Source organism: Phoca vitulina, unplaced genomic scaffold, assembly GCF_004348235.1.
Source record: "Phoca vitulina isolate PV1807 unplaced genomic scaffold, GSC_HSeal_1.0 scaffold25, whole genome shotgun sequence".
Taxonomy (NCBI): domain Eukaryota; kingdom Metazoa; phylum Chordata; class Mammalia; order Carnivora; family Phocidae; genus Phoca; species Phoca vitulina.
Window position 1 is genome coordinate 45,208,662 of NW_022589728.1, and position 23,069 is coordinate 45,231,730.

The following is a 23,069-nucleotide window of genomic DNA, read 5'->3' on the forward strand; positions in this document are numbered from 1 at the left end:
TATGTAAATATCTTAGAACTTAGTCAAACAATGTGCAAGTTAAACAGTTTTTTCTCTGAATATTGGAATGACAAATCCAAGGGGAATAGTAGGTTGGATAGTTTATGTTCTTTATCTATAGCAGAGTCTCATATGTAACAAGTTCCTTTTACTATTTTATGTTATGTCATTCTTTTTCACTTTATTTTGCTGGGCAAGAAATCCTGTTTCAGTTTCATTCCTCAGAAAAATAAGGAGAATTTAAATGTGGAAATAATTTAGAAATAAGAATGGTAATTATTTCATCTGTAATAATCATATTTACTAGTATATATTTGCTATCTAATTCTGATACTGACCTCTGTGTAAGAGGCATTTCTTTGTATTTGTTCTATTAGTCATATATTAAAAGCAATCCACTGTCCCATAATAAGCTGTTTTGTTAGCATTATTACCATATTAACATGATTTTCCCACAAAAATGCTAACTTGCTCATACCACAGTATGAATATGTGGCAAACTTTAAGTGTGAGTCAATTCGTTATATCTACTTCAAATTGAAATCATGATAAAATACTAAAATTGTAAACTTGTTATATGAATTTTCTCTGCGTATCTCATCAGAATCATAGTACCATAAAATATTCATGATCATATGTATAATTATATTACTTATAATAATTATATAGCATAGATTATAGATCATGATATAATATGATCAGTGGGACATTAATAGATTTTTGTTTCATATATTCTTGTTTCCCTTGACTTGCTTTAATTTTCTCACAGGTAGTAATTTAGTTAATTGTGACCAGAAGTTGAAAGGCTCGTTTTCCCTTTTTTTTTTTTTTCCCTCCTGCTCAGGTGCAGCTCTTATATGAGCTAACCGAGATCATGAATAAGGTGTGGAATAAGATTCAGAGGAGAGGCAATCTCAGCCCTTCCTCCGCCTTTCCGGAAACCTCGGCAGGGCCAGTCCCGAGTTCTCCGGTGAGAAGCAGTGTAGGCACAGCTCCACCAGACACCAGCACATGCAGCCCATCTGCTGACGTTGGAACTACTACTGAGGTAAGTGTTTCTGAAAAATTCTCTTGCCGCTGAAGGGTGACGTATACCACAGAGTTCTGTATCGGGACTGAGAATGAAGATGACCTCACTTCTGTGGAAGCTGGCAGGTTCCGAAGGCTCCTGGGGAGCTGGGGTAGCAGTGGCTGTTTATTAATGATCCTTTTAGGTCCCAGGATTTTAATTACTTTCAGTAGGTAGTGGGGTAGTTCAGGACAGTGGGGGTTCTCTGAAATGGAAAAAACTGACACACAGTAAAGGTATGTTTCCTCAGAAGTATGGGAACTTAGAAACTGAGTGAAAAAGAGGCTCATGCTCCTTTGCCCTGCCCTCTTTGCCCCTGCCCTTTTTGTAAACCACGATGTTATTATTTATCTTGACATTAGTGGTTTTCAGTCCTGTCAGACCCAAAGTCCTCTCCTTCTCCCTCCTAGTCCTAGAAACCTTTCTTTTCATTTCTCGCAGCCTAACCTCACCCCACGTGCCAGTGCCCTTTTATAACAAATATTTTATAATGCCCCTTTACTCTCCTGAAATGAAAATAAAAAATGATATAATCCACATATACATACAGTTTCAAAAATATCTAATATCTTAAATAAAATATAATTCAGGGTATAATAACATGTATTTCAATATATGTATAAATGCTCAGTCATGACTGTTAGAAGAAGACCTAATGAAGTAGTCAGGTACATATAACTACTGTGAATGTCAGTGAGACAGATTCGAGAAGGTCTATATCCAATATCACAAGTGGTACTGTTGTGACATCATTTGTTGGTGGCATCATTTTCTGAAATAGTGGCAACCCCGGTAAAGTTTTGAACAAAACAATATTCTTCTTTTCATTTCAATAGTTATGTTTCTGGAACTCTTAGTGTAGTAAAATTGTGCAGAAATGCCAAAAAAACTGTTTAGATCTAAAACTGAATTCAATTTTATTTCCAAATGTTTATATACAAAATTTTCACTTGTGTAATTTTCTGTGAGCTAGGGAGCACCTGGGTGACTTAGTCGGTTAAGTGTGTGCTTTCAGCTCAGGTCATGATCCCAGGGTCCTCGGATTGAGCCCCGTGTTGGGCTCTGTGCTCAGTGGGGAACCTGCTTCTCCCTCTCCCTCTGCCCCCTCCCTGCCCTGCTCGTGCTCTCTTTCTCTCTCTCAAATAAGTAAACAAAATCTTTAAAAATAAGTTTCTATGAGATAGTTTTTGTTTTTCAGGACTGTCTTATTTATCATAGAACCTCTTGATTCCCCTACTCCAAACCTTTAAATGCCAGTAGTGATGCCCAGTGATTGAGTCAGCCAAAAACATCAGTACATTTCCAAAACACACCCTAGAGGCTGAACTTGCCCACTGAGAACTACTAGAAAAGATAGAGGTAGAAATTAAGTTTTTGAATAAAGATATCATTTCCTGTGGAAATAAAGTTTTTGACAAAATACAGAATTGGAATAAGAAGCAAGTAAAGGAGATAGTTTTTTTTTTCAAACAAATCAGTAAAGGCAATCAAACTCAGTTAAATGGGCATTATTTTTTACTTGCTTTGAGGCTCTAACACATGTTAGAATAGATCTATTAGACAACAGCACAAGCAACTTCTCTATCCCTGCTCATTCTAAATTCTGAGAAACACAGTGACCTGAGTGATGGAATTACTTTTTTCACACCTCCCCCCACCCAAATGAGGCATAGGTCAAGAATCTAGAAATGTGCCATTATGAGGTCAATGGGGCATATCCCTTGTAGGATAAAAGCAGTGAGTTCTTTCTTGGAGATTCCAAATGTTCCTAGAATACAAAAGCTCCTGCAGTTTAAAAAAACAACACTATATTGAATGCAGTAGTGTCCAAACTTGGTTAACCAAAGACTCTTTTTTCTACATATTAACATTGCACAGAATACACTTTGTGAAATATTTTGGAAGAGTAATCAAAGCTTGGGGTGATAAATTGCTAGACAAAGGATAGTACAAGTGAAATTGATAAATGAAGTTAAATCATATAGACATTTCACTGGCAGAAAGGAGAGTGTTCCATTAAACAGTTGTTTGCTAAGTACTTTATTTACTGGGATGTCCAAATAAACATGACTACCTGTTTGGGGAGTGTTTTTTTTTTTTAGAAAGAAACATTTAAAAAACACTGAAAGACCAGTAAAGACAACGCTCTCATGGAGTGGTCCCATCTGTTGCTCATGCATCTAGGGACTGCCATTCGCACAAAGTACAGTATAACCTACACAGAAGGACGTGGTGGTCTTGATACAAGATGTAATAGAGATGAACATGCCCTGTAATTGTAGGAGTATGATTAACAAATTTATTCTGTGGGATCTGTGGGGATTTTGCAGAGAAAGTGACGTTTGAGGTGGATCTTAAAAAATGAATATGACATTAGTAACAATTTTGTTGTAGTAAGTGTATGGTAAGCTAGAAGAATGATGTCTTTATTAGCCCAAATGGGGAAATTAACAAAGGAGAGGTTTTTTTCATAAAAAGAAGTTAATTCTGATTTTAATAAATTCCTTACATTAATGCAATTAATTTAAACTTAGAATGTTGACGATTCTTTCTGACTGAATTGTAAACATAAACAATGAAAATGCTCCCTAGTGGATTTATTAGTTTTATGTTAGCTATGGGTTTAATCTGATCTGTGTGAAGAAGAGCTATAAATGAAAGAATCTTACTGCAAAAGATTCATTTATTGGAGGACCATGTAACAGACTTTTGGAGGAAAAAGTGGCAAATATTTCCAAAATGTACCATCTTGTTTACATGGAGTGATCATGAAAAGAGGTGAGTAGCCCAAAATGGATTTGAAACCTACAATTACTTGTGAAACTTGTTCTCAGAGAAATATCTTAAAATAATTCAGCTGCTTTATTTTCCATAAATGGCAGGAAGATTTTTGTGAAGACTGTTATAATATGATAACCAGTGTTAGGGCTGAATCTAACTTTACAACTTAGAAGGTGTCTGTGTATTAAATATTTAATGTTTAATTTCTCTCCTTGCTCTCAAGAAGAGTTACCTGGAGATCAAGGTTAACTATGTATCCCCTTTGAGATCAGCCAGTAAATGTTTAGATTTACCCCTTTGAGAATTAGCCAGTAAATGATGATATCTGAAAGTACAATCCTTGTTTCCTCCTATGTGTATGGATGCTCCATCTATGACTCAATCTGTGGTTTAATTTATCCAGAATTCAAAATTTGTGCCCAAGTTTTTGTTTCTGAAGTCTCTTTGTTTATTGTGCTGCTAGAATTATGTGTACTGATCTTTGTAATTTTCATTACTTTAGAGTTCTAGCATGTTAGGTATCTTACTATGATCCTTTGAATTCAATTTTAAAAATATTTTTGTAATTTTGATGAATTTGCCTGTATATTTAAATATGTTACTTACTGAGTGGAAATAAAACCTTGTTCTCTCACTGGAGAAACTACTTAATAAATGGGGGCTAGGGAGGACAGTGAGGAGAGTGTACACATATATTTTGTGTTAATCCATTTTAAAAGCCTTTCTTCCTATTTGAACATAGCATTCCTGGAAAGCTCTAGCATCCCTTTCCTCCTCTTGGTAATCATCGTCCTAATAATCTTTTGATTCTAAAAAGACATTCTATGAACAATACTATCATGTAAGCAACAGAACTCTCTGTGTACAGATTTAAGTATAAATCTTGTGGTTAGTTAGAGCAGTGCTTCCCTACCTTTTTCATGTCAATGCATATATAGAAAATGATATTCGTGTATGAAGTAATCAGAAAAATTTCTAAGTTATTGAAAGTCCCGTTGACCTCAGATCCTATCCAAAGACTCTGAAATCCAAGGGATCTATGTCTCAGCGTAGTTGTGACACATCCCATGGTGTTTCCACACACTAATTAGGAAGCTCTGAGTTTACTCTTAAAATTTTTGTTTTTGCCCCAGTAACAAGTTGTTGATAGATTTAGATAAAATTGTTACATTGAAATTGTTTTGTAATTATATTCTACCCTCCTCTCTCATTATAACAAAATAGTATTATAAAAGCATAGGCAATTGTGATACACCATTTAATTATTGTGACAGGCTCTTATTCATATACCCAGGGCTAAGGAGAAAATTAAAAGTTAAATTGAAATGACATAATTATTTAAGCCAAAATAGGTTTTAGAAAATCTATTATCAAGTTTCATGAGGTATTTGACTGACTACTTGACTGCTAGTTCTGAGTAAATCCCAGTATTGTCTTTCTCTTTACAAGAGCTGAGAACATAAAAGGCATACCCTTGATTAAACTGAAAATGTTGCCATTGAATTATTTATATATATAAATGTGCCTAAACTCAGGGCCTAATGCAAAAATTTTATGAAGGAGATTTACATTAGCTTTATATTTTGGAGTACCCTCTAAACTGAGTACTTTACAAGCATTATTTCTTTTAATTCTCAAGCCAATGTTATGAGGTGGGTAATATTATCATTTCCTTTTTATACTGAAATATTTATGTCTACAAAGGTTAAGTAATTTGCTTGTGGTCAGAGCGAATAAGTGGCAAACCTGAAATGAAAGTTTCTGCATTTTGACTCAAGTCCCTAATGTATACTATCATATGAATTATGGGACACAGTGCATTGATAAATCTTTCTTTTTTAAGTAAATTGTTGCCACTAAGTATAGATGTGTTATTTATCCGGTTCAACATTTGAGGTTTTGTGGTATATATTTTTTCAGTTCTGGAAAGTTCTCAGACAATACCACTTGAGAAAATACTTCTACATTATCTTAGTCACTCTTTCTAGAACTTTTCATTTTCTCTTTCCGTGTCTTTGAACCACATTTTGTTTTGTTTTTTGGTTTTTCCCCTTTTCCCACTTTCATTCACCTCTGTTTTCTTTCTACGTTATTTCCTCAATTTCACTATTGTTATTGTTAACTATTGTTAACTATTAGCATACTGTTAATTATGATTTTATGTCCCAGTTAACTTTTGTATGTCAATTTTTTATTGTAAAATACACCATAAAATTACCATTCTAACCATTTTAAATCTACCATTCTGTGGCACTGTTGTGCAACCATCACCATCATCCATCACTAAAACTTTTTTATCTTACTCAACTGAAATTCTGTACCCATTAGACAGTAACTCCCCATCTTAACAATTAAGCCTTGTAATCCATGAACATGGGACATCTTTCCATTTGTGTGCATCTTTTTTCATTTCTTTTAGCAATATTTTGTAGTTTTCAGCATACAAGTATTTCACCTCCTTGGTTAAGTTTATTCCTAAGTATTTTATTCTTTTTATTCTTAATATTTATTTATTTGACAGAGAGAGACGCAGTGAGAGAGGGAACACAAGCAGGGGGAGTGGGAGAGGGAGAAGCAGGCTTCCCGCCGAGCAGGGAGCCCAATGCGGGGCTTGATCCCAGGACCCTGGGACCATGACCTGAGCCGAAGGCAGACGCTTAACAACTGAGCCACCCAGGCGCCCCCGCCCCTTGTTTTTGAAGGGAGTTGGGAGGGGCAAAAGGGGAAAGGCTTCCATTGGGTCAGAAGTAAAGATGTCAAATAATGATTATATTATTTCAATGCTATATTAGAGTGAAATAAAAACTCTCCACTACCATCAGTTCCCTGTTATCTTTCTATCAGAGGATAACCCTAATTTAAGCAACCAGTACAGTGCTTGGAACAGAGCGGGTTTCAAACACATTGCTATTGAATATGTGGATGTTAAATGATTTGGGAATATCAACTCATTACGATTAAATTAAATCGGATTTATTATAGTACAGGGCATATATATATTCACTAAGTCACTGCAAATATATTTTGATATAAATTCATAAAGCTGTATAATGAGCTTTTTTGTTTTTTGTCTTTTGTTGTTTTAAACATAATTATTTTATATTTTTTATCAGATCTCTTGTCTGAATATTTTGAGAGTCTAATCCTTTTGTTTGTTGTGTTCTTAACTTTTACTTATAGTAGATTGTTTCCTTATATGTTATGTAACCTTATATTGGGAGTTTTTCATTAGTGGAACTTTACCTATGAGACTTTTACATTGTGGTTGAGGCCCTATTCCCACAAAGGGATTTTGTGTGTTTGCTCTTTGAGGGACTCCAGGGGCTATTACTGGCTTGAAAACCCTTTACTGTTAATTTCATAACTAGAAGTTTTTTTGAAACATTCTGGCAGTATAAAATCATTGAGCCCCATGTCAGGCTCTGTGCTCAGCAGGGAGTACACTGGAAATTCTATCTCTCTATCCCTCCCCCTCTTCCATTGCCCCTCTCCCCACTTGCTCTCTCTCTAAAATAATAAAGTCTTTTAAAAAATGCTTTTTTTTCTTGGTTTATTATGTAGGGTTTTTTTTTTCTTTCTTTCTTTTTTCTTTTTCTAATTTAGAGAGGGAGGGGGAAGGGCAGAGGGAGAGGGAGAGAGATAATCTTAAGCAGTCTCCACACCCAGCATGGAGGCCAATGCAGGGCTCCATCTCATAACCCTGAGATCATGACCTGAGCTGAAATTAAGAGTTAGACACTTAATCAGCGAGCTACCCAGGCGCTCCTGTTTTTTCTAATTTCTTAAATTGGATACTTAGCCTAGTAATGTTCAGCTTTTTACAAAATTTTAAACATTTAAGACACCTTCCTTTATCCTTAGAGGAATTTATAATATTTGAATTTGGGCATGGATATGTGCATCCACATAATAGATAGGTGGACTAGGAAATTTAGTCCATAATGGATTCTGTTTCCTGAGACAATTCTGTATTATATAGAAGGGGGAGCAAGAATTTTAATATGCAACAAGAAATATAAAATGCTAAGTGCATGTTAGAATACTGATTTACAGCACAACCAAAAGTAAAAATTGACAGATTAACCTCTAATATTGGAAGCTTTGGTTCACGGCAAAGTTTGATTTATATTCTTCAATTGATTCAGGGATTAAAATTGCTTTAGGCAGCCTAGCTTAAAGAGGATGTGAGATACATATACACACACACACACACACACACACACACAGGAATATTACTCAGCCATTGAAAAAAATGAACTCTTGCCATTGGCAACAACATGGATGGAGCTACAGAGTATTATGCTAAGTGAAATAAGTCAGTCAGAGAAAGACAAATTATTTCACTCATATGTGGAATTTAGGAAACAAGACAAAGGAACAAAGGGGGGGGGGGAAAGGGAGGCAAACCAAGGAACCAGACCCTTAACTATATAGAACACACTGATGGTTACTAGAGCGGAAGTGGGTGAGGGGATGGGTGAAGTAGGTGATGGGGATTAAGGAGTGCACTTGTGATGAGCACAGGGTGTTGTATGGAAGGGCTGAATCACTATATTGTACGCCTGAAACTTATATTACACTGTATGGTAACTAACTAGAATTAAAATAAAAACTTAAAAAAAATTCACATGAGGCAGTTCATTTCTTAGTCTCCAGTAATTATTTAAAACATTTATTTTCAGTTAAATTTAAAGTGAATATGGGGCAAAATAGGTACATGTGGCCAAAAGCCAAAAACTACCAGTTATAAAATAAGTCCTGGGGATAAAATGCACAATATGGTGATTATATCGTTAATAGTACTGTATTTGGTGTTTGCAAGTTGGTAAGAGAGTAGGTCTTAAAAGTTCTCATCACAAGAGAAAAATAACCTGTAACTATGCATGGTGATAGATGTTAACTAGATTTACTGTGGTCATTCACAATATATACAAATAATTATCTTGTACACCTGAAACTATTATAATGTTATATGTCAGTTATATCTATTGAGACATTAATTGAAAAGCAAGTGAATATTGGACTGAGAAGTTGTTTGGCATCAACTGCTATAGCAAGACTTTTGTCAATTTTTTAGTTATTATAGTGCAGTAATACTAAGCAGTATTCTACCTCAAATTATTATTCCAGACAGTCCTTTAAAAAGTAAATTTAGTCTGGGGCATCTGGGTGGCTCAGTCCGTTAGGCAGCTGACTCTTGATTTTGACTTAGGTCAGGATCTCGGGGTCGTGGGATCGAGCTCAGGATCCGGCTCAGTAGGGAATCTGCTTGAGGATTCTCTCTCATTCATTCATTCTACCCCTCCCCCAACTTACACACATGCTCTCTCTCTCTCTCTCAAATAAATAAATAAATCTTTAAAAAAAAATGGTAAATTTAGTTTGAATATTCAATTGCTGTTTTAAGAATGTGTTGTAATCATTTTAAGTCTCCCCCTGGAAGTAGACTTGTTTCATTTAATATTTATCTTTAAATGGTTTTTATCTTCAACATTTAGGGAGAAACTTTTATTCAAAATGTGGGAATTACGGGTCCACCAGCATCTAACTCATGATCCCAGCCCAGCTCTTGATCTCAGGGTCATGAGTTCAAGCCCTGCACTGGGCTCCACGCTGGGGGTGGAGCCTACTTAAAAAAATATGTGGGAATGTTAGCATTTAGGTTATCATCTGATCAACTGAATAGCTATTGGAAGACAAAGATAATATATCAAAATAGATTAGAGAAGTGAAGCTTATTTTTTAGCCTTCGCATACATCAACAAAATATTTTGTTTGTAATGTTTTTCCTATTTCCAAATAATCGTATCAGAAATGTCTTTGGTTTCTCAATTATTGACTTACTTTATTTTTTAAATATAAATAGTTATATAAATTAACTTATCAATCTGAGGTCACCTTACATTTTTTTGTTTTTATATAAATTCCAGTTAATATACAGTGTGATATTAGTTTCAGGTGTATAGTATAGTGATTCAACACTTCAGTACATCACTCAGTGCTCATCACAAGTGCCCTCCTTAATCCCCATCACCTATTTCACCCATCCCCCACCTCCCCTCTGGTAACCAGCAATGTATTCTCTATAGTTAAGAGTATGTTTCTTGGTTTGCCTCTCTCTCTCTTTTTCCCCGCTTTATTCCTTTGTTTTGTTTCCTAAATTCCACATAACATGTAAAATCATATAGTATTTGTCTTTCTCTGACTTACTTTTCTTAGCATAATACTCTGTAGCTGCAAGTGGTAAGATTTCATTCTCTTCTATGGCTGAGTAATATTCCATTGTGTGTGTGTGTGTGTGTGTGTGTGCGCGCGCGCGTGCGTGTGCCACATCTTCTTTATCCATTCATCAGTCGATGGACACTTGGACTCTTTCCATAATTTGGCTGATAATGCTGCTATAAACATCAGGGCACATGTACCCCTTTGAATTAACATTTTTGTATTCTTTGGGTAAATACCTAGTAGTGCAGTTTTGGGATCGTAGGGTAGTTTTGTGTTTTTAACCCTTTGAGGAACCTTCGTACTGTTTTCCAGAGTGGCTGCACCACTTTGCATTTCTACCAACAGGGCAAGAGCATTCCCCTTTCTCCACATCCTTGCCAACACCTGTTGTTTCTTGTGTTGTTGATTTTAGCCATTCTTACTGGTGCAAGGTAATACCACATTGTAGTTTTGATTTGTATTTCCCTGATGATTAGTGATGTTGAGCATCTTTTCATGTATCTGTTAGCTACCTGTATGCCTTCTTTGGAAAAATGTCTGTTCATGTCTTCCGCCCATTTTAAGTGGATTATTTGTATTTTGGGTATTGAGTTTTATTCTTGGTTTTTTTTTTTTTAAGATTTATTTATTTGAGAGAGAGAGAGGGCAGGGGGAGGGGCAGAGGGAATCTAGAGTAGACTCCCCACTAAGCTCAGAGCCTGACACGGGGCTCAGTCCCACAACCCTGAGATCATGACCTGAGCTGAAATCAAGAGTTGCACACTTAACTGAGCCACCCAGGTACCCTGAATTTTATAATTTCTTTATGTACTTTGGATATGAACCCTTTATCAGCTATGTCATTTGCAAATACCTTCTCCTATTCTGTAGATTGCCTTTTAGTTTTGTTGATTGTTTCCTTTGCTGTGCAGAAGCTTTTTATTTTGATCAAGTCTCAATAGTTTATTCTTACTTTTGTTTCCTTTGCCTCAGGAGACATATCTAGAAAGAAATTGCTACGAGGTCACTTTACATTTGTTGTGCTTATTTATATCAATTATGTATCTGGGAAAATTTTTGAAATCGCAGTTTTGAACTTTTTTTATTTCTAATTAATATTTGCATTCAAAAACATTCATAAAAATTTAAAACATTTACTACTTAAAGTATTGTTTTTCTTGCTGAGTCAGGTCAAATATATTAATTATTTGGCTATAAAGAATTCACTATACATGAATCTAGTTTTAAAAAGCACACTCTTAACAATTGTTTGTATTAAGAAGAAGAGAAGTATTTGTTTATATGATCCTTGGGTGATTTATACTTTAAACTATGAGTAATTCTTTTTATGTTGACCTGTTGATAGGAAGTACCATACTTTTCAGTGAATTTAGCTCTAGCTTCCTGAATATCAATCTGGATGGTCGTAGAGGGGGAAATAGGAGTAATAGGAGTAAGAGGCGTAAGTACGAAGCTTAAAAACAGTTGATCATTTTTCCCCCCTTGCATTGGAATAGTGAGAGCAAAGGTAGTAGAAACCACAGCAGGCCACTTGTTACTGTTGACTTAAGTACAAACCGTGGTGGAAGTGTTTAGCCCTTTGGGAAGTTTTGTGATTGAACAAGAATGCTGGAGTTGTTTTGATATGGGAGAGTAATAGTGTGGCCAAAACTATGATCATCCCTGAGCTCTGAAGCAGGCCAAGGATGAAGGGCTGCAGTGTTTGCTCTTCCAGATGAACAAAGATAAATTCAGCTAGAAAAATAAACTCAGTCTTTTGGTCAATTTGCAACAAAATGGTGAAAGAATCGAACTGTATATTTTAGAACTTGGCATAAAGAGGTGTGGGAAAATAGTTCAGCATCTCCAATTCTGGCTCAATTTTTGCTATAGATTTGGAAATAGAGCAGAAAATTAATGCACAAACATATTTAACAACACCACACCAAATGTTGTAAATCCAAAATGAAAACTGAAACTGTGTGAGCAAGGAGAGCAAAAAGTCTTTTTCAGGAGTGCTTACTTATTAAATTTGAAGCCACAGTTTTCTTACCATTCCTACTGAATATAATAATATAAAAAATCTAGGTCGCATTGATTTGAGGTGCTGTTTTCTCTGCAGTTTCCATTCTTGGGATTATGATGTTCTTCTAACTCTTGAAGGATAATTTACTTTATAAATGCTTCTGCTCTAAGAATCTACCCGTAAAGAAAGGCATATTGACTACATTATGTGTCTTTTATTGAATTTGACTTGGTAAAATGCATCCTTTTCTGGGATCAGTTTGTGCTTTTCATTAGATATTGTGTCACTCTAGGCAGCAACCCAAAACCTGAATTTTTGTATACCTTCTCAAATTGTAAGAATTTCAATTATAGCAGAGTTAGGACTACTTATTTTGGAAAAGCATTTATATGAAAACATCACAGTGAGCTGTCTGCTTTGCTTGGTATAAGTGGAACAAGGAACGACTACACTGTCTTCAGATTTAAGCCTATAATTTTCTGTCACAGTAAATCACAGGCCACTTCTGCTTTGCTGTGCCTGGTGCCTAAGTATTCCAACAATAAGTACTTGTCTGTTCTTTTGTAAAAAGCATCCTCATTTGGTCTCCTTCTGGGGATTCAAGGAAATTAAATTCTCCTTCTGATTGAAAGGTATTGTAAATCTTAGGTGAAGGTAAACACTTCATGTAGGCGCTGAATATATCTGAGTAGATGGTATATCTGTGGTAATGAGAGCAGAAATTTTGGTTTTGTTTATTTTTTTTAAAGATTTTATTTATTTATTTATTTGACAGAGAGAGACACAACAAGAGAGGGAACACAAGCAGGGGGAGTGGGAGAGGGAGAAGCAGGCTTCCCGCCGAGCAGGGAGCCCAATGTGGGGCTGGATCCCAGGACCCTGGGATCATGACCTGAGCTGAAGGCTGATGCTTAATGACTGAGCCACCCAGGCGCCCTTGGTTTTGTTTTGTATGAGGTTTTACTTATCTTCCCTTTTCTTAGTTGCCAGATTAGTGGCTTCTGCTCTGAGAAACTCTCCATAGAAAACAGTATACTCACCATGTTATGTTGTCTTCTTATTAAATTTTAAGGATGTTTTGTTCTGGCTGTTGACTACTGGTCATGACTCCTTAGCATAGGAAGTGAACATTTTGTTTGAGACATTCAAAGCAACAATGAACTATTAGGAGTTGAGGATATATGGCAAAGGAAAATGTGCTGAAGTTAGAAAGATGACAAAATGAGAAAGGCAAGAGTATTGAATACCAAATTCTGTAAGACTTGTGAGTGTACAATTTCTAAGTAGTGGTTCAGTTTGATGGTGATAATTATACCTACTACTTACAAATTGCTTACTATATGTAATCACTTTACATTTCTGTTCTTACTTCTTAACAACTCTAAGAGATAAATATCAAAATAACCATTTTGCAGAGAAGGAAACAAACTCCAAGAGGTTAAATCCCATGGTTAGGGTCTGAAGAAGTCCTTAACCCTAGTATACCATGCTGCCTACCAGACGGAGTTTAAGTGCATATAACTAATGTTTAAAAATATATACACATCTTTTAAACAAATAAGCATGCTATAAGGTATTTGATTAGTTCTCAGATAATGGGTATTTTTGAAGGGTTTAAATGGACAGCGAAGTTGGAATTTTAAAAACCCAAATACTGAAAGAACAGAACAGAATGCATGAGTGACTGATCACTGTCCCTGGCACCATGTCTTCCTGCCCTGGAGGCTGAAGCTGTTCAACTCAATACCAGGATTTATTTTTCTCCATACCACTTAACAGCTGCTGAAAAGATTTAACAAAAACAACAATGACCAAATGAACTTTTTCCAGAAAGTTTGTTAGTACCAAATGTAGGAACTTACATATTCATAATTCATTATATATTTGTTGAATTGAATAAGCTCATGCTCTTTACCTATAAATCATTTTTAAAAATCTATTGATGGGGCATCTGCCTGACTTAGTCGGTAGGGCATGTGACTCTTAATCTCAGGGTTGTAAATTCAAGCCCCATGTTGGGTGTAGAGATTACTTAAAAACTTTTTTTTAAAAAAAATATGTCAAATCTACCTTTTTAATGTCTTCTTATATTAAAATATGGGAGGCATGATAAGTGTTCTGTCTCTTAAGCCATGCTAATTATGCTAATCATTTTGCTATGGATATTGTAGATTCACTTAAGTACTGTATAGCAGGGGTAGACAAACTGTTTCTATAAATGGCTAGATTGTAAATATTTTGGGTTTTGTGGACCATAGCATCTCTACAGAAACTACTTAACTGCTAAGTAGCAGCCATAGGCAATAGGTAAATGAATGAATATGACTGTGATCTAGTAAAACTATTTCCAAAAGTAAAACAAGATTTGGCCCTTGGCTATAGCTTAGCTTGCAGACCCTACTCTCTAAGGAAATACCCATTGGTACAACCCAAACTTGTTCTGGATCTTATGTTCTCTTGAGGAGATTGGAATGACATGCATGGACATTGTAACTATAAAAAACATGTGATTAGTATATATATTATTAACATCATGTATTAGCATAAGCATTTATATGATTATTGTTAGCAAATATATGTTACGGAAAAGTTATCAGTGGTAATTTCAAATTTTATATAATTTTTTAAAGTTATTTTTATTTGTTAAACAGTTGTTGTTTTTTCTCATCCCAGGGAGATTCCATACAAGCAGGTGATGATTCACCATTTTCGGATTCTGTTACCCTGGAACAAACTACAAGTAACATTGGTGGATCCAGTGGACGTGTTAGTCTGTGGATGCAGTGGGTGCTCCCCAAAATTACTATAAAACTCTTTGCTCCAGATCCTGAAAATAAAGGCACAGGTACAGGGTTACTTTTCTCCTCTACTGAAAAGATAAAATACTAAAACTATTTTTAGAAGAAATAGTAGACTTTAGTTTTATTTATCACTGTCACTTAAACAAACATCATTAGCTCTAACTTAGGTGATTTCTATTAGCAATACTAATATATTGAATATAATACCTAAATTTTGTCTTTTTTATATTAAAATCCATTCCAAAAGCCATTAGGTAATTTTTCATTGATTATATTGCTGCATTTCATCATTGTCACTAGAAGTATTGCAGAGATTATTGACTGATACCAGATATAGCACTTCAAACATTAGTGGATTTCTTCTGTCTTGAAATAGGTATCCTGTCTTAATTGTGAGGGCTTTTTTGATGTTACTTTTCCGTATTATTGTAGAATCTTGTGTGGTTAATGAAGAGAAAGTCTCATTTCCTCTGTAGATGTCAAGAATATATATGTGAACATTAAAACTAAAATAGAAGGTTTTAATATTGATTGTGAGGCCTATGCTGATTTTAATGTTTGCTTCTTATTGCAGAGCTTTGTATGGTCAGTGAACTAGAAGATCTCAGTGCTTCCATAGATGTCCAGGATGTATATACCAAAGTGAAATGTAAAATAGAAAGTTTCAATATTGATCACTATAGAAGCAGGTAAATAATGTATAAGAAATATGGGAAAAGCTATATTTTCTTTGAACACAGTCTATATAAGAATTTTTATATTTTAATTTGGGTATTTCTAAAAAATACTGTACTTATTTCCAAAAGGGGTTCTTAACAGATAAATTGATCAATTTTCCTTGGAATTTGTTCATATATGGAATATAACAAAGTTTTGTTTCATAAGATGGCAGATGTGTTCACAAATACCATATTGCCATATTAAATGAAATAAGCTTACTCCCCATCTACTCCCCATACTAGAATAATCACAGATTGAAATGGAGTAGTGGCAGCTCATGGCCCTTTGTACTTTGGAGACTTTTCTTGTCTCACATTTGATTAATACACATGTGGTGGATATTCCTAGAATCAAATTTTCCTTTCCCTAGTAAATTTCTATCAAAAGTATGATGTAAAAAAATATAATTTATGCTTAAATTATGTTTAATATATACATATTTGTTTATGATAATAAATAATGATAGTAAAAAAGTAAAGTTTTAGATATCTTCACTCTAAAGATGCATAGCAATTTTGTCATTAATTTTTCCCAAATAAAAATAACAAATGCTTTTTGTGTTTTTTTGTTTTGTTTTTTGTTTTTGTTTTTTTTTGCTTTAGAATACTACTCTGGAATTTGTATTTTTTAAATTGAATTATAATTTACATACCATAAAATTCACACATTTTAAAAAATTTTGAAACATCATTTTCAATTTTATATGGGTATAGAAACAGTCTTAAAGTTTATTTTTTCTCTGCATTTATAATATTCATTCAGCAGTTATTTATTGAGAGCCTGCAGAAGCACATATGTTTCTGTACCTTTATTGGTACATCATAGACCATAGAAGGAGAATGTTTTTTATTTAACATGTTTCTAATTCTACATTTAAAAATTTGAATTTTGATTCTTTATCACATTGCTTATCACATATATTGTATTGCTTATGTCAATGACTATCAAATCTGTCCAGCCAAAACATTGTGTCGTAATTGTGAAGTTCAAAATATTTTGCTGGCTATATATTAAAATCTGTTTTATTGATAGTATATTACAAAGCATATAATTGTTTTTGTTGTATTAACCATGAATCATTAATTGATCTTTGATAATGGAATGTTTAGTTCTTTAGGTCCTCCTGAATAGCATATCTCTATATAAAAGTGATTTTTGCAGGTGATGCATGATTATTATGTTATAGCTGAAATCATTTCCTGATGATGTGAATATTATAATGTGTCTTCTAGATCATCAATGACTTTACTGTCAAATTTATCTAAGTTTTAAATAATTTATTCATTCACTTAGTCAAAATATTTATTGGGTGTATATTATGTGCATGTGCTAAGCACTGAGGATATAGTGTTTGAGAAAAATAGACGTCAGTCATGCCCTTATGGGCCTTACAGTTTCATGGATGAGATAGAAATAAATAACCAATCAGTAAGTATACAGTTTTACCATTAAGACAAATGCTTCTCTGCAAAATGACCAAGGTGTGGTGCTAATATAAATTGTTCTTAATTGCATTGTCAGATCCATGTTTTAGTTCAGTGTAGTGTTGTTTACATAATAACTATTTGAAATAGCTATATATGCTCAATTTTTTAATTCAGAAAAATTGAAGAGAACAGATAAGGTGAACTTATGTTTTCCAGGCCAGGGGAAGGTTGGCAGTCAGGACATTTTGAAGGAGTATTTCTGCAGTGCAAAGAAAAACCTGTGGTGAGACTCATTTAGTAATTATGATTTTTTAAAAATATCTTGTAAACTGTTTTATCTTTGTTCTTTCATGCAATAGGACTAATGGTTACAAGAATTAAAGCTCAGAGTAAATTCTTTTTGACCTATTCTTCCAAAATTACATTATAAAATAAAACTATTCCTTTAAACTGCTTGTGTTTTGTAACCATTTTTCTGTTCTAGGTATTAAGTAAATTTTTCAAACAGCAAAGGTAGGATTGCTTTTATTAAAATACTTTATCATTAATGTATTATTATGTTGACTTTCCTATTCATAAATGAGTTCTTGTTGGATTGTCCTTTATCTAAACTAAAAGTAGTCACTTTACACTAAAAGCAATTATTTTTCATTGACTTCCATTAACAATGCTTTTGCAGAAGATGGTCCAGACAGAAGCCATACCTAGCAGTGGCTCAAACGTAAACCTATGCAGACTGCAGCAAAATTAAAACTATCTAGATTTTTTTGCTTATGGCTTTTATTGCTTTTTGTCTTTTCACCTTCTTTGCTCCTGTCCATCACCTCAAGCCTTGGGGAAGAGTGTTGGTCTCTGGGGCAATGTGGAGGTGTCTTCCTTTCCTGTACTGACAAGCTGAACAGACGCACCTTGTTGGTTCGACCCATCAGCAAGCAGGACCCTTTCAGTAATTGCTCTGGCTTCTTTCCTTCTGTAAGAAATCATTTTAAAATTATGCTACAGAACTCCCACTAACAGGAATCCAGAGAAGGAATTGAACTATCCATAGAGTCAACTCTTGATTTTCATCTTCCTCTGTATCATCCACTTTGTCAATGAACTCTACTGTACTTTTAAATCATACACTGGTTTTCCACTACAATCTAATTTGTTTCTGGGTTACTTGCATATCCTGTTTTTCACTCTGGTTTTGTGATTACAACCTAATTTTACCATCAGCATAAGAAAATCGAAGTGTAGGACATTAAGTATAATGTTTTTTAAATTGTGCATGTTTTGAATGATCAAGAGTTGACCAAACTGCTTTGTCATTTCCTTTATGATTCTTATTTGGATTGCTTTTTCCCCCCCTTTCAATTATGCCATTTCCTTCTCACAACTAATTCAAAGTACCTTACTTGGTGACCTCTTGAAACTGGAAAAGGCTGCATGCCTGTCATTGACCAGATAGAAGATGAATACTAGACTGTACACCAGTGGCTTTTAGAAGTTTAGAACCTTGTTTTTTCTAGTGGTACAATATATCTGGATATGTTATTAAGCTAATTCTTTAAGTCAATGCAAATGCATGTAATTTTAAGATACTAAGACCAGATTATCAACAGTGGTAATAACAATTCTCTTAAGAGTTTATTAAATCACTGCAAACATTATTAGATATTTTCTTAGCATGTGGGAACTATTTCCTCTTTTTTTGTAGCTCAAAAGGAATTTAAGACCTATATCTTTAAAAAAAAATGATAAAAATTAACCAAATATTTTAACTAATTGTGTTCCTAGATTTAATGTTTAATATTGTATTTGCATAGCAAATGCTAGTTTCTGATTTGATTTTTTATTTTTTTCTGGAATTTTAGTCGGAAAAAGATGTCTCTAAATGTGGCTTTTATATCAGCAAAAGTTCTGTTCAGATTTATTTTCATCTCTTTGTTATTAGTGTCTATGAGAAACATTCTTAATTTTTTTTTACATTTTGAATAATTTTAATGTATATTCATGAAAAACCCCACTTATTTATTAATGCCCTTTAAAATTTTTCTTTATCAGTTTTTCTGAAGTTTTAAAATTTTTTCTAATATTTCTTTAATTTTCTAACTTTTCATTTTAAAGAGAATAAGATATTATTACTGTATGAAAAGTAATATTTACAGTATCTCAACTCCAGCCAGTATTCATTGATTCTTTTAATTTTTTTTTCCCTCTTACATTAAGGGAATTAAAGATGCAGCAGCTCAGCAAACTTTCTCTCATGGGAATTTACCTTTTAAGAGTACCTACATTCAATATGTTTAAAAGATATTTTCCAAGTCAAAGCGTTTATACAGTGAAACACCTTTTATGCTTTTTCCAGGATTCATGTGTTGCCATTATGAGGATTATTTGAGCAAGGTTATGTAGATTAGTGGTTGATGGCTGTTCCGCCCCCTCCCCCCAAGTCCAGTTTAGAGACCTAAAGACAGTGTTGCTGAGCGGCCATACCCCAGCCACCCTTCTCCATCCAGTGTTTCCTGCTGTCCAGCAAGATGGTGATAAGACTGGTAGCACTTTTTCCTGTTTTACTGTATTTCTTTTTGAGTGTAGAAAGCAAAAGGAAAGAGAAATCAGAGAGGCAACGAGAAAGTTGGGAACGGTTAAAAAAATGTTCTGAGGGCAGGACAGTTATATGAAATATGATTATTTGTACATCCATTTAATGCCTACCTCCCAAGTTATTTTTAATGGTCAGAAAATTAGGTTAAAAAAGAACATATACAAAGATAAATTTTATCTCACCCTTCTTCGTTGTAAAGTTCAGATTAAAAACAAAATTAACAGGGGGTGCCTGGGTGGCTCAGTCATTAAGCGTCTGCCTTCGGCTCAGGTCATGATCTCAGGGTCCTGGGATCGAGCCCCGCATCGGGCTCCCTGCTCTGCCGGAAGCGTGCTTCTCCCTCTTCCACTCCCTCTGCTTGTGTTCCCTCTCTCACTGTGTCTCTCTCTGTCAAATAAATAAATAAAATCTTTAAAAAAAAAAAAACAGTGACAGCGGAATTGCATACTCTTTTCCTCCCACTGTGTCACTGGATGACAGGCAGCAACATGAGAGGAAGGAATGGAAGCAAAAGAGCTTCCCTAGTGCTGGCATGACGTAGGTCCCAACACATTGCCACTTTGCCACTCTCACTTTTTTCCTGTTTGTTCTTCCTTCTCAGTTTACTTCCTCTCTTGACATCACATATTGGACCCTAGTAACCTAAAAACTTTATCAGGCCCTGGGAAGAGAGGTTGGAAATGTGGAATATAACAACTTAACTTTAATTTTATGTTGAGTAATTTACAAAATAGGATTTTATGTATATTTATTGGTTCGGGAAAACTTTCAAGAGCTGTCCTTTTCATATGTTGACAAATACAAAGTATGCATTTTACTTCACTCTTAAAAGTATGCTGTTTTACTATAATTTGTTTATAGTGTGTCATCTGAATATAAGTTAAGCGGACAAGTTTTGTCAGAAATATTGTTTTAATGATATAATTTTTACTTAAATGTTGTGTGCATATTAATATAACATTAGATCCAAGGAATATGAGTTTGAGTTGTAAGAGAGTTGATAGTTAGGTTTTACAAACAATATGATAGCCAGTGAAAATAAGCAGGTTCTAAAAGACAGATGTTTTATTTTTGTGTTATGTTACTGTTTCCAGTAAACATGCATTAAATGGTTGGTTTAGTTATCAAAGCATGGTATCAATGAGGCTCTTTTTATGGGCTCAGTCATCGTATAAATTAGCCACATTATCTAAGGAAAAACTGTTCTCTTAAGTGTTAGGTCAAGGGAAGTCAATCATCTTTTCTATTCAGGTTGTTGATTACAAGTGGAAATATGTAACATGGTTATTTCAGTTTCATCTGCATAAACAATCTCTCTGTGACCCATGTTACAACAGCATATTGGTACTTTCAATGAAGAATTATCAAGAATGAAAAGATAAAATCCAGGGATGACTTGTTCCAAATTCTGAAAGTTACAGAAAATTTAGAAATCATGGACCCAGACACAACAAAGTTTAATTGCCTCTCAAGATCTAGAACTAGAACTCAGGATTCCTGATTTTCTAATTTTCGTTTGAGTCATTCTAAGTCTTAGATGGTTTTCCCCATCCTTGGAATTGATCAGTAATGTGCTCATCAAGGGTTATAGACATAATAAAAGATTATAATACCAACTGAGATTATTTTCTGCTTCCAAATAGTTTTTTTTCTTTTTTTAATGAAGTGTGTATTGTGATTTCCTTTTTCTGGAACAGACAACAGCAAAACTTCTAGATGGCTCTCATCAGCAGCATGGATTTCTCTCTTTGACATACACAAAAGCTGTAACAAAAAATGTCCGCCACAAGTTAACATCAAGAAATGAGCGAAGAAGTTTTCATAAGTTATCTGAAGGTTTAACGGATGGTTCCCCTCATTTTCTTCATGAAATTCTTCTTTCAGCACAAGCTTTTGATATTGTCCTTTGCTTTCCTTTGCTTAATGCCATTGCAAGTATATTTCAAGCAAAACTACCAAGGACCCAAAAAGAGAAAAGAAAATCTCCTGGTCAGCCCATGAGGAGCCATACATTGACTTCACGCAGTTTACCTTTGATTTATATTAACACAAGCGTAATCAGAATTTTTGTTCCAAAAACAGAAGAAATGCAGCCAAGTATTGAAGGTATTGTCTTCAGATTTTTTTTTCTGATTTTACATAACTTCCATTTGGGGGTTTTAGTTTCCTATTTTTTTTTTAATATGGTTAGTGGTTGTATTTTGCACTTCGGTGTGTTTTAGAAAAAGTAAATATGTAATAGTCATTCTACAACTAAATCTTCAGGAGATATGTCAGAATACTGGGTATGTTTCTGACTCAATTAGTTACAGAATAAGAAATGATTTTTTTCGTCGGGGCTTTTGCTAGTAAAGCTTATCTTACTGTCATTTGTTTTATTAAACTCAAATGTTAGGTTCCATATACAAGGTAACCAGAAATTCGTTTTTTTTTTTTTTTTTTTTTTTAAAGATTTTATTTATTTATTTGAGAGAGAGAGAATGAGAGAGCACGAGCGGGGAGAGGGTCAGAGGGAGAAGCAGACCCCCCGCTGAGCAGGGAGCCCGATGTGGGACTCGATCCTGGGACTCCAGGATCATGACCTGAGCTGAAGGCAGTCGCTTAACCAACTGAGCCACCCAGGCGCCCTAGAAATTCGTTTTTTAAAAAATAGCCAACACTCCAAGGCTCCTGTGGCTTCTTCTAGGCTTCTCGGTGCAGATTATTTTAGGTTTTAAAATAAAGTGAATTTATAATCCCATTGCCTCCACCCATGAGAGTAACTTTTAAATTTTTAGTTTCCCCTGTGCTATAAAACAGTGAAGAACTTTCAGAATTTTGAGTGAAATTAGAGTACAGTGGTTCACATGGTATGAACTTCGGAGTTAACAGAGACCTGAGTTCAAATCCCAGCTTTACTAGTTATGAAGTATAAAATCTTGAGCAAGTTAATCTGAGTTCCTATGTATAAAATGGTAATATTGGTATTTAAGTTGATAGGCCTTCCTGATAGCTTACTTTCCAATGATGACTGCATTGAGACTATGTGAATAGTGCCACTTGCTTAGTAAGCTCTCAGTAAATGAGAGTTGAATCAGGAGGAGGTGTGCCCTTTCTTTCAAAGTAGAATATTTGGAAGTCCCACATTTCGCTACTGCTTATACTTCATTGGCCAAAACTTAGTCAGATGGCTATACCCCAGTGTGAGAGAGCCTCAGAAACAGTGTTTCCCTAAGTGGTAAGGTACCTTGCTCATAAATTAAGGCCCTGTGAATTTGAGAAAGAAGAGAGAATGCTATCAGAGGGATAAGTAATAGCTTCTGCCACATGAGAACAGTAGAGCTTTTTTTTCCTTTTAGTCCTGATGTGGAGGAGGAAGAGCTTGAATGATCAGGGATGGTAAATTAAAAAAAGAAAAGCACCAAGTTCCATTCTCTTTCTTCTTGGAGTCTAGTCTATCTCTTGTTCTGTC

General features: G+C 34.6%; 1 protein-coding gene across 7 annotated transcripts in view; it reads left to right on the top strand.

Annotated features, from left to right (window-relative positions):
* The window catches only part of VPS13B (vacuolar protein sorting 13 homolog B), a 749,374-nt gene that overhangs the window by 400,365 nt on the left and 325,940 nt on the right, over positions 1-23,069 (top strand). For 5 of the 7 annotated variants that reach the window (XM_032421505.1, XM_032421503.1, XM_032421504.1 and 2 more), the window contains 5 exons: positions 845-1,048; positions 14,754-14,925; positions 15,456-15,570; positions 17,859-18,000; positions 21,316-21,724. In XM_032421505.1, the coding sequence (XP_032277396.1) occupies positions 845-1,048; positions 14,754-14,925; positions 15,456-15,570; positions 17,859-18,000; positions 21,316-21,724 (1,042 nt within the window). Of the gene's footprint in view, positions 1-844; positions 1,049-14,753; positions 14,926-15,455; positions 15,571-17,244; positions 17,312-17,858; positions 18,001-21,315; positions 21,725-23,069 lie in introns of those variants that run through there. The other 2 variants (XM_032421506.1, XM_032421509.1) reach the window with 2 other exon arrangements.